This window comes from Neofelis nebulosa, chromosome 8 (assembly GCF_028018385.1).
Source record: "Neofelis nebulosa isolate mNeoNeb1 chromosome 8, mNeoNeb1.pri, whole genome shotgun sequence".
Taxonomy (NCBI): Eukaryota; Metazoa; Chordata; class Mammalia; order Carnivora; family Felidae; genus Neofelis; species Neofelis nebulosa.
This window is the reverse complement of record NC_080789.1, coordinates 87,169,960-87,179,980: the sequence shown is the minus strand read 5'-3', so window position 1 is coordinate 87,179,980 and position 10,021 is coordinate 87,169,960. Positions and strand designations below refer to the sequence as shown.

Here is a 10,021-nt window from a genome sequence, read left to right as displayed (position 1 = left end):
CTTCCTTGAAGAAACAGGAGCTCAGGATGATTAACTCAAGCTTTGATAGAAAATATCACTTTAGCAAGTGAAATAAAGCTAAACTTATGTATGGTAGGCCTGAATTCAGGAAGGAAGTATAGTTTTAAGATGGAAGGTTGGAGATTCAAAGAAAAAAGGTTGTAAGATTTCCATGATACACCAGGCTCAGAAAGAAGAGCTAAGAAAACATCTCAAATCTTGGAAGGAAATAAAACCAAAATGAAAGAAAAAGATGTAGTGCCCTTGGAATAACCAATTGCAAAGGCAAGAAGATCTGAGAGGTATTATCACTGTATATCTCTTTCACATGCCTCTAAAAATGCTTTTTTTTTTTCCCCTTGAGCTTTGACTAGGGATAATATTGTGAAAGAGAAATCACAAAACTACAGTGAATACAAAGAAAATATTTTAATAAAATATTCAATACAGTATTTCCCTATGGGGCCTTGTAAGAAGTGAGAAGCCAAAAAAGTAACTGTCACTTTTGGCAATCCAGTCCTAAATGAGACAGGAATGCTCTTACTTTTCTCTAAAGCTCCTTGCCCAGTTCCACCAATAGGCTGCCATCAGGAGGATGAGGAAACCTGCAAAGATCATTGTGAAGAAGTGACTGAACAGAACCTGTTTAGAAGCAACTAGAGACCAGCAGGTTTTGCCTCAGGCCTCTCACCAGGTACAGTATCTGGGAAAAAAAAACAAAAAGAAGGCAACATAACATACTGGTTGATATACAAAAGGTGTTAACAACAAAATTTTGGGTTTCCGCCCTTCATCCTATTTGCATTTCCAGAGTGACCAACAGAAACAGAGAAATCTGTTTTAACCTCTTTTAGTGGTTTTAACCTCTAAGCATTTTGAACAAATCATTCCTTGGCCAACTTTTATATTCAAGGTCTATTATGCAATTCTTGGGTTTCAAATGGAGAAAAATGAGAACATACTGTTTCCTATACATAATATAGCTGCAAATACTGCATGTATGAAACAAGTGTCAGCCATGAATCCTCCACCTTGTGTGTTACTGTTTATTGACACAGAAAGTGCTGTTGCTTGAATATGAGTATCATCTAGTGCATGAAGATACAGAAGGACAAATTACTGTGTTTCCATTCTGGAATAGTCTGACAGTGCTTTGCACAAACTATCAAAACTTGATAAAAGACTTTCTTGAGGTTGTCTTGCTGTCATGATTCCGATGTGTTTTGATTTCCTTCAGGAGTCATAAATTGCACCTTTGGCACAATGAGGGATGAGTTGTTCCTTCGGATAGAGTTGTTTCTCCTCATAGAATTGTTTCTTCTCATGGAATTGCGCTTCCTCAGAGAATTTTGATGGGATAGTTCACTCTTTTGGAGAGTCTGAATAAGGATGGAAGGCTTCTCATCCAGCTCTCGGGCACTGCACCTTGGAGCAGCTACTTTAACAGTGTTGCCAAATTTGGAGTAATCCACAGAATACACTCCTTCCTCCTCAGTAACAATGGACACAAAGCGATGGCCCCATTGTATCTCCTCGGCGATATAGGAGGTTCTTGCTTGTGTGGTAATGCCAGTAGTCTCGACCACTCCTTCGAGAATCACTATGACCTCTAGGTCTTGGTTGGCAAGATCAGTTGCTGAGATATCATACAAGGGGCTGCGCTTGTCAATCACATGGCAGATGATCAAAGGGGCTACCAGAAAAATGTTATTGCTCTCAATTGGGTTATCAACAGGAATGTCCAGCTGGTGAATAGGCACCACCTCCCCTTCAGGTGTGGTTGTTTTCTTGACCACCTGGATGCGCACTGAGGCACTAATGATCATACTTTTCCTTAGGTCACCCACTCGGAACATGAAGCACAGCTTGCCATTTCTAACGGCAATCACAGCATGGCGGCTGAAAATCAAGGTTTCCGCCCTTCTGTGAGCCTGAGCTGTTTTCATGAAAATGCAACCCAACATGACTGCGTTGATTATCAAACCCACAATGTTCTGGAGAATCAAAACTGTGATGGCCAGGGGACATTCCTCTGTCATCATTCTCCCTCCAAATCCAATTGTCACTTGAACTTCAATGGAGAAGAGGAAAGCAGAGGTGAAAGACCTGTAAGGAGTGATATCAGAAAACGGTGCCATCAGATCAAATTTTGAATAATGAAATAACATGCTAAGCTGAATTTTCCATTTTCTTCCTCCAAAAGCTATTCAATACTTTTGGAAACACCTGGCAACTTAACTTGTCAAATGTCTGATTCTAAACACAAGCACTTTCTCTCTCCCCCTCTCTCATCATAATACCTCCACTTTCATACTTCTGGGATACAATTCTGTTATTTTCTACATCACATAATGATGGGCCTACTTATATGAAAGCATTAAAAGAATAAGTTAAAATAATAAATACATATTTGTATCTACAGGCATATTTTACTTTGTGAAATACTTTCACAAAGGCATAGTTTACTTGGTGAAACTTTCTATGTTTATTATTTATTGCATATCTGTGTTTAAGTGACTTGAGTCATATGGGAAGGTATTGAGTAATAAATGAACATTTTATTATTTACAACCCTTAAAATCATATTCATTGGCTAACACTTATTGTATACCTTATACAGACAAAGCATGGTGCTTAATGGTGGTACAAAACACATGACTCAAAAATATTAGTATTTTTAATAAAAAAAGAATGTCTTGCCATTCGGAAAGAAAACTTTTTTTAAATTGATTGTCCCATCTTGTTCTCTAATTCTAGTGAATACTGAAGCCATTAAAGGAAAAATTTGAGAAAGAGATTTGTAAGTGGCTATGTCAAGATCACATAATTAATGAGAACTTGAATTCTGTCACTTCTAGCTTAGTGATCTTTTGAAAGAAGCAAAAGGAAAGAGTGGACAAGTGTCAGTATTTTCTTGGGAAGTTTTTTCAAATTGTACCTCTCTTCCATATCTAGTGCAAACACTGATTTGGTAAGTTCAAAGTTGACTGGGCAAAACTTACAAAAAGCTCTCAGGTAAGTCTGATTTGTTCCCCTGGTTAAGATACACCACATTTGGTTATTCTTAAGGTTAATTTATTCACTTACCCACATAACCTATATTGCCATGGCTTCTTTACATAAACAAGGTTAGTCCTATGTTTGCCCCCAATGCCAATTCCAAAGTCCTCTAATTTTATAGATTAACCATGCGTAGGCTATCTGCCAGAGTATTATCTATCTATAAATGCCATGCACAATGAGTGGGCAAAATGCTTAAACATTTGAATACTGAGTATCTGCACTGCCCTTTGGTGCAACACCATGAGGGGTAAGCATATATGATGCTGTTGATTAGCTTTCCAGTGGAACGTGAAAAATTGCCCTTTTACCCCTTTTGCTGCTAAAAAGATTCATGGAAACCACAATAATTGCTTTGTGCACTAGCTACACAAAAGATGTGTTGTATGATACAAAAACTCGTAAAGATTAAGAATGGACCCCAGGGGAGGAACTTGGATACAGCACTGATTTCTAATAATGTATATGTACTTCATGGAGCAGACTGACGGTGAATATTCCGTTTCATTTTAATGGCTTGGGAGATTATTCATATGCTGTATTTTATGTATTGTTTGTTTTATGAAAGAATTTAATTCTAAATATTATGTGGTACAAGACCCAGCCTTTTATGGACACCTGTCATGCTAAACACCCTCAGAAGAAGAAAGTGTTCAGCTGTTCATTTGTTCTGATACAGAGGGAATTAGGCTGAATGAAAGAAAACATGTTGGTTTATTTTCTGACTCATGTTGGAAAGTCATCCACATGAAAGGGAAAGTGAGCCATCCTAAAGTGAGAATGGTAGAATGTTATTTGGACATACTGGTGAGTAACCATCACTCTACGTTGTTTCTAATTTTGATGACATGGTGGGATATTTAACTTACGAAAGGTAAGGAAATGTAAAGAATAAGAAATATTATCGACATCTTTTAATCCCCTTTGGGAGAGAATGGAGATTTTCCAGTTCTATATTTTTGGTGAAAAAATTTTTATTATGTGCGGTTGGTTATGATTAAACTAAATGTTGAGATGAAGTATAAACAGTAGGAAAACATTAAAAATAAAATTAGTAAGATTTTAACCTTAAAAGATTCCAAGTTATTTTTTTAGGTAAGAAGCAAAACTAAAAATCAAAAATTGTCATGCTGAGGAGATCAACTTTGTCTCACTGTATTTGAGACGTCATTTCTCACAGTAAATGGAATATTCATACCAGCAGGAATACATCAGGGTAATGAAAATGCTTCAGAACACATCTTGTGAAAAATAAAAGCTAGCAGTAAAACAGCTTTTAGCAACCAGTGCACTCTATAAAGTTCTTTTTAAAAAATCATCAAAAGGATGTTAGTTTTGATGCTATATCTTTCTAAAATTTTTTTTAACATTTATTTATTATTAAGAGGCAAAGATAGAGCATGAGCATGGGAGGGGCAGAGAGAGGGGGAGACACAGAATCCGAAGCAGGCTCCAGGCTCTGAGCTGCTAGCACAGAGCCAGACGCGGGGCTCAAACTCACAAACCGCTAGATTATTGACCTGATCCGAAGTCGGGCGCTCAACCAACTGACCCACCCAGGCGCCCCAATGCTATATCTCTAATAAACTGCTTCATGACTTCTTTTTCACAGGAAAAGCCAAAATATTTGTCTTGTAAATAAAATCTGCCATTTATTTTTGAGGTTTATTGTTTTTTAATCTCTTTTTATGAGTATCTACTGCACGTTTGTTAAAATTTTATCTTGATATGAAATTGGTTCACCAATATCAGTGTCCATAAATTTCTTAAAGAGAAATATTATAGAAAATGATACTTGGCCTACAAATACCTGTTAAACACAATGTTTTGTTTCTTTTATATCCAGTACGCTGATGATCACCGACATTTTTCATCTATATTTTCTTTCAGAGAAAAGTTTGTGAAAAGTTCAAGACACAATAATATCTACTTGATGATAAAGGCAATGGATCAATTCAGTATATTTTTCTCTCCTCAAAATCTGAGCTGAAATCTGTGATGTGTGATCTCTGCACACAAATGTTGCATCTCTTCCCGATACGCTGGCATTGAAGTTACTTAGGAAATGGAAGGACGGACAAGGACAAGTTCAAAGTCTGGGTTTCCGCTTCTGGCAATGGTATGCTAAGTTCAGAAGATTTCAGGGTCAGCAAAGGTCTCATTCTTTACAGCTGCCTGGCAGAATGGTGCTTGTTCAAGTTGCTTTGCTTTGTACACTACGCAAATTTGTAATATTACTCAGAAAATGTCCTGGCAAAGTTTCCAGTATTATTGCCATTGTTTCGCTTCAGAGTGACTATTTTTGCAATCGATATACATGATCTCTTTGCACCTTCCAACAAAAATTAAAGGACAGATCACCCCATCTAATTGTTCTTAGGCCATGTGAAAATATGTTCTTAGGCCAAGTGAAATGAAATTCACTTTACTTACCATTGAAACACTTACAAGAGAAAGAAGCAAAAGCTAGGCAGTCTGAGGACGGTCTTGTTTTTACTCTATTAAAACTTGTAAAGAAAATCACAACATTAAGGTACTTCTGTATAATCCCTTCCATGAAAAACTTGGATCAATTTCCATTAAAAGTTAATTTTTTTCTAGTTCTGCATCTTAGCATAACCAATGCTAGCAACCAGCTATTATATAAGATACTCTTGATAAAGAAGGGCTTGTAGCTACTTATTTCAATTTTAGTGGATTTTTAACCTAGGACACCTCTCTGCCAGTGTTTTCCCATTTCCCTCACTATTGCTGGAAATGTCATGGGCAAGAGAAATATTGGAACAATATTGCTAGCATTGACACAATATTTTTTGTTGTTCAGAGATATTTACCCGTGGACACTAGAACTATAGCCAGCAGCTTTTTCATACTGAAAACTAAATATGTGCTTTTTCTGAGTGAGGCATTCTGGAATCCTCTGAATCATAACCATTTTTATAATAACCAGTGCAGTATTTTTAAAGCTAGCCAGAGGGATTGAAGCTCCACGTTTGCAGAGACTCCTCATCCATAAAGCTTCCTTTAAAACGATTTTAATGTGTCAGATTAGTTTTTTGTTTGTTTGTTTGTTTTTGTTTTTTTACTTCTTTGTGCCCAAAGGTACTAAAGGAATGCTTTATTTCACTTTCCACAAAAATAACTGTAAGAGGAGAGCAAGGGCAGTTTCCTATTTTTTCCCACACCGTTTTCAATCCCTGCCTCATCCCACTGCATTCTTACCTGACGTTAGTCACACAAACAGTGGACTCCAAACCACTTTTCTCCATTCCGCTTTTCTCCATGTAAGCGTAGATGTCCCCATGGGCAAAGGCCACGAGCCACCACATGATGGCGAAGAGCAGCCAACTGCAGAGGAACGACATGGTAAAGATGACCAGCGTGTGGCGCCATTTCAGGTCCACCAAGGTAGTGAAGATGTCCTGAAGGAATCGCCCTTGCTCGCGGATGTTCTTGTGCGCCAGGTTGCATGCCCCGCTCTTGGCGATGAAGCGGGCTTTGGGGAGGCGGTCTCGGACGCGCGGCTTGCGCAGATTCTCCGCGGCGATGCGCGCCAGCACATACTCCTCGGGGATGATGCTCTTTCTGGCCAACATCGTCCTGTCACCATAGCCAGCTTATTCACCTGTCTCTGACCTGACTCCTCTTCCCTCGGGACGTCCTCCTGCATAAGGCAAACGACGATTTTAAAACTCCCCCCTCCCCCATTTTCTCACCTCTTCAGTTCTTGCATTCAGGGATATGTGTATACGTTCCAGGTGACCTGCAAAGCTAAGGTATGATTTTATCAATCCCAACACGATTCTAGTTTTTGCGCTTGAGTTCTGGAGTCGCGGAGAAATTATTTGGTACGAATCGGAAGTGTTTCAATTTTCTGTATCGTTATGAACACGGGCAGAGCCTTAGTTAAACAAAACCAGGAGCCGTCCTGTAAACAGCAGGCTCAATGATAATTCCGAGATTAACCGCGTCTGTAGATTAGTGCAAAGATACAAACACGCGGCGTCTATGGTGGAAATTAAAACCAGCTGGGTATTACGATCCACTTATTATTTAGACGATATAGCAATATGAAAAGTACAGAGAGGAAATTCTTCCTCCGTTATTTTTAGAAGTAGGCAGAGAAAAGGCCGTAGCCTCTTGCGCAGTATAAATAACATGTTTAGTGAAATTTGACAAAATAATAATAAGCGATGTGCTATGTAACTTGAAAACGATGAAGAAGTATTTTAAATGTTAAACAAGTATGAACTGCATTAAAAAAAGAGAAAAAAAAATCCCATTGGAATTCATAATATTGTAAATTGAAAACTTTACAGCGAAGGCTTCAAACAAACATACAAGCCGCAGGAAAAACCCGGACAATAACCTGCGGATTGCAAGATAGAGTTAGAAGAGTGTGCCCCGAAAAGTCTCTCTAATACTGTAAAACTTCTGCTGTGTTTGGCATTTTAAATCATTTGCGGGGGTGCGAGCAGCCTCCCCCTCCCCTCCCCGGGAGGAGCGTTGAAACTTACAGACTCTGGGCAGCGGGTGCGGCAGCTGCACCTCCCTACACAGGCCGGCCGACCGCGGGCAGGTCCCTTGTTCTCCCATCCCGGCGCGCGGGTGCAGGGACCGCGAATGCCGGAGGGACAAATCCGGGGACCGCGTGTCCTAAGGAGAAGAGTTAAAATAATAAAAGGTGCAACTGAGTCTGAACGCGGGAAGGCTAGAGGAAGGGGGATGGGTGTAGATCTTCCCCTCCCCCGGTTCAGCGCTACTCCCCTGGCCGTTGCAGTGCAAGGAGGAGGGGCTGGGGGAAGAGAACCTTGGGGCTGATGCTCTACAAATCAGCCTCCCGGTTCAGGCTTTGACGCGCGCCAGATCTATGAGGCCGCCGGAGTTGGCGAGATAGAGAAGGGAGGGGAGTGGGGGAAGGCGCAACCCGCGGAGGTAGCGAGCTGGCCAGGGGAGGGGCAACCGGGAGGGGGGGTAGGGAGGGCGGGACCTGTAGGGCCAGTTCTCCTCCAGTAGCGGCGACCCCCCGGGCCTCCAGTTTGACACGCAAGTCTTTAAAAGGCTCCCTGCTCAGGAGGGAGAACTTGCTGAGTCCAAGTTCACTGACGTAAAGAGAATTTATTTTTTATTTTGCAATGTGGGTAGATAACTGGGCTACTTAAGATTGAATAAAACCAGGTATAGAAATCAGAGAACAGTTTTCCGAGGTGTTCACGCTGTGTGCACACATATTTATATACATTAAATTTCGAACTAGTGGGGATGATACAGGTGGAAGATGTTCTGAAACCCAGTAAACTGTTTCTTCACCAGCCAAAGCTAGTTCTCAGGAAGTTAAACGCGCACGTGCACACAGGCACACTAAGACACCCGCCCCCCCCCCCCAACCTACAAAAACAAAAACAAAAAAACATTTGGGGTCCCTTACAGTGAGAAAGTTTACCCCCAACAAAAAATCGCTGTCAACACTTAGAACTCAAATGGCCATTTTTCAGTAATTGGTTGCTTTCTGAAATGTTGCAGCTTCTCTATCTTGTCTAGATGGTCTGAAAGATAAAACAGAGCAATTGCGCACAAGAAAGATTATACAGTGAATATCTTTCTATAGCTTTTTGAATAAGAGCCAGCAAAGACAAATGTGCTTTGTCCCATAGATCAGGCCTCCTGATTTGGCACTTGTGTTAATGGAAACTTTAATTCTTGGAAATTTCACGTATTTTCCAAGACTCAGGACAGAAAGTGTATGGAGAATAAACAGTATGTTCACTTAATTTCCAAAAGACCTAAAATTAGTGTTTAATAATGGCAGTGAAGAACTTTTTCCCATTGTGGATAGATCTTAGCGTCTTTCAGCCTGGGGATGCTGGTCTGTTAGTGGTAGCTCTCCTCTCTATTGATGTTAATTTTTCCAGTAATTTATGTCATAGATTTACTACAAGTGTGTGGGGATCTATTTGTATAGTTAATCCCCTCATTGTTCTATTTTACAATTGAGTTTGGTGTACAACTTTTTCCCTATTATGATTTTAGCTCAGGGAATATTCATTGAACACCTATTTTGTAAAGATTTTTTGTTTTTTTTGTATATATATATATATATATATATATACACAATCATAGTTGCTGTCTGAAGAGGCAAATGGTTGTAGTGAGAGAAATGGGAGTTTGATAATAAATTCCAATACAAGCAAGGATGTGAACCAAATGAGAAAAAGAAATACAACCAAATTGCTATAGGAATTCAAATGAGAGATAGTAAGACAAAGACAATAAGGAAAGCTTCATGGATGAATTGACGTCTGATCCAGTCTTCAGACAATGTATATTTGGGGTATGCAGAAAGGCAAAGATAAGACATTCCACAGAGAGGAAACATCATGAACAAAATTATGAAGTACTGGCAGGAGTGGGTTATGATTTAGTAACAGAAGCTAAATGAATTACCATCGATGAAGCAAGGTCAACAAGATGGCAGGATTAGACACTTGGCGTTCAGTGTTGCCTGGGCAGCCGTGGTCACCACTCTTCTCAACACATGGGTTATTCATGTACTTGTCTCCATGCCACTCACCCCCCTTCCCCCCCCCCCCCCCCCCATGAAATGAGAGTTACTAGAGGGCACGGCTGGGAGTCCTTTACCTCTGGGTCCTAACTAAGCCTCTAGCTTACCACAGCTCAAATGACAGAGGTGCTAACAAAATACTTTGGAATCAATATGTGGAAAAGGTAAGGCTGAAAACCGTATTGGGGACTTGAAAATAAATGCATTGATGGCCTTAAATGCTCAACAAAGGAGTCTGGGCAGTTTTCAATGCATAAGGGTAAGCCATGGAAAGATTTTGATTAGAAAAAACACAGTAAGAGTCTGATTTAGTAGGGTTGATCAGGAAGCAGGGGCTATGATGGCTTTGGGAAGTGCATTTCTGAGTAGAGTCCCTTGGGCTCCAAAACTCTGTGATTG

At 40.0% G+C, this 10,021-nt stretch overlaps 1 protein-coding gene across 4 annotated transcripts; it reads right to left on the bottom strand.

Moving 5' to 3' along the window:
• Window positions 1-414: 414 nt before the first annotated feature.
• Window positions 415-8,066, bottom strand: KCNJ8 (potassium inwardly rectifying channel subfamily J member 8). 4 transcript variants are annotated; one of them, XM_058743421.1, is made up of 4 exons: window positions 8,051-8,066; window positions 7,578-7,716; window positions 6,283-6,724; window positions 415-2,106 (listed from the first exon to the last, which is right to left on the bottom strand). In XM_058743421.1, the coding sequence occupies exons 3-4, from the start codon at window positions 6,654-6,656 to the stop codon at window positions 1,206-1,208; spliced, it is 1,275 nt and encodes a 424-aa protein (XP_058599404.1). In that variant the 5' UTR covers window positions 6,657-6,724; window positions 7,578-7,716; window positions 8,051-8,066; the 3' UTR covers window positions 415-1,205. The 4 variants fall into 4 exon arrangements, with proteins under 4 accessions (XP_058599404.1, XP_058599403.1, XP_058599405.1 ...); XM_058743420.1 differs by lacking the exon at window positions 8,051-8,066 and adding an exon at window positions 7,871-7,971; XM_058743422.1 differs by lacking the exon at window positions 8,051-8,066 and having other exon boundaries at window positions 6,283-7,311; window positions 7,578-7,976.
• Window positions 8,067-10,021: the final 1,955 nt, after the last annotated feature.

Bases quoted from the DNA above. Each gene is read 5' to 3' on its own strand.
- KCNJ8 (XM_058743421.1), bottom strand. From the start codon at position 6,656: ATGTTGGCCAGAAAGAGCATCATCCCCGAGGAGTATGTGCTGGCGCGC. The intron at 2,107-6,282 runs GTAAGAATGCAG...CACTCCTTACAG, and splicing joins GTTTGTGTGACTAACGTCAG to GTCTTTCACCTCTGCTTTCC.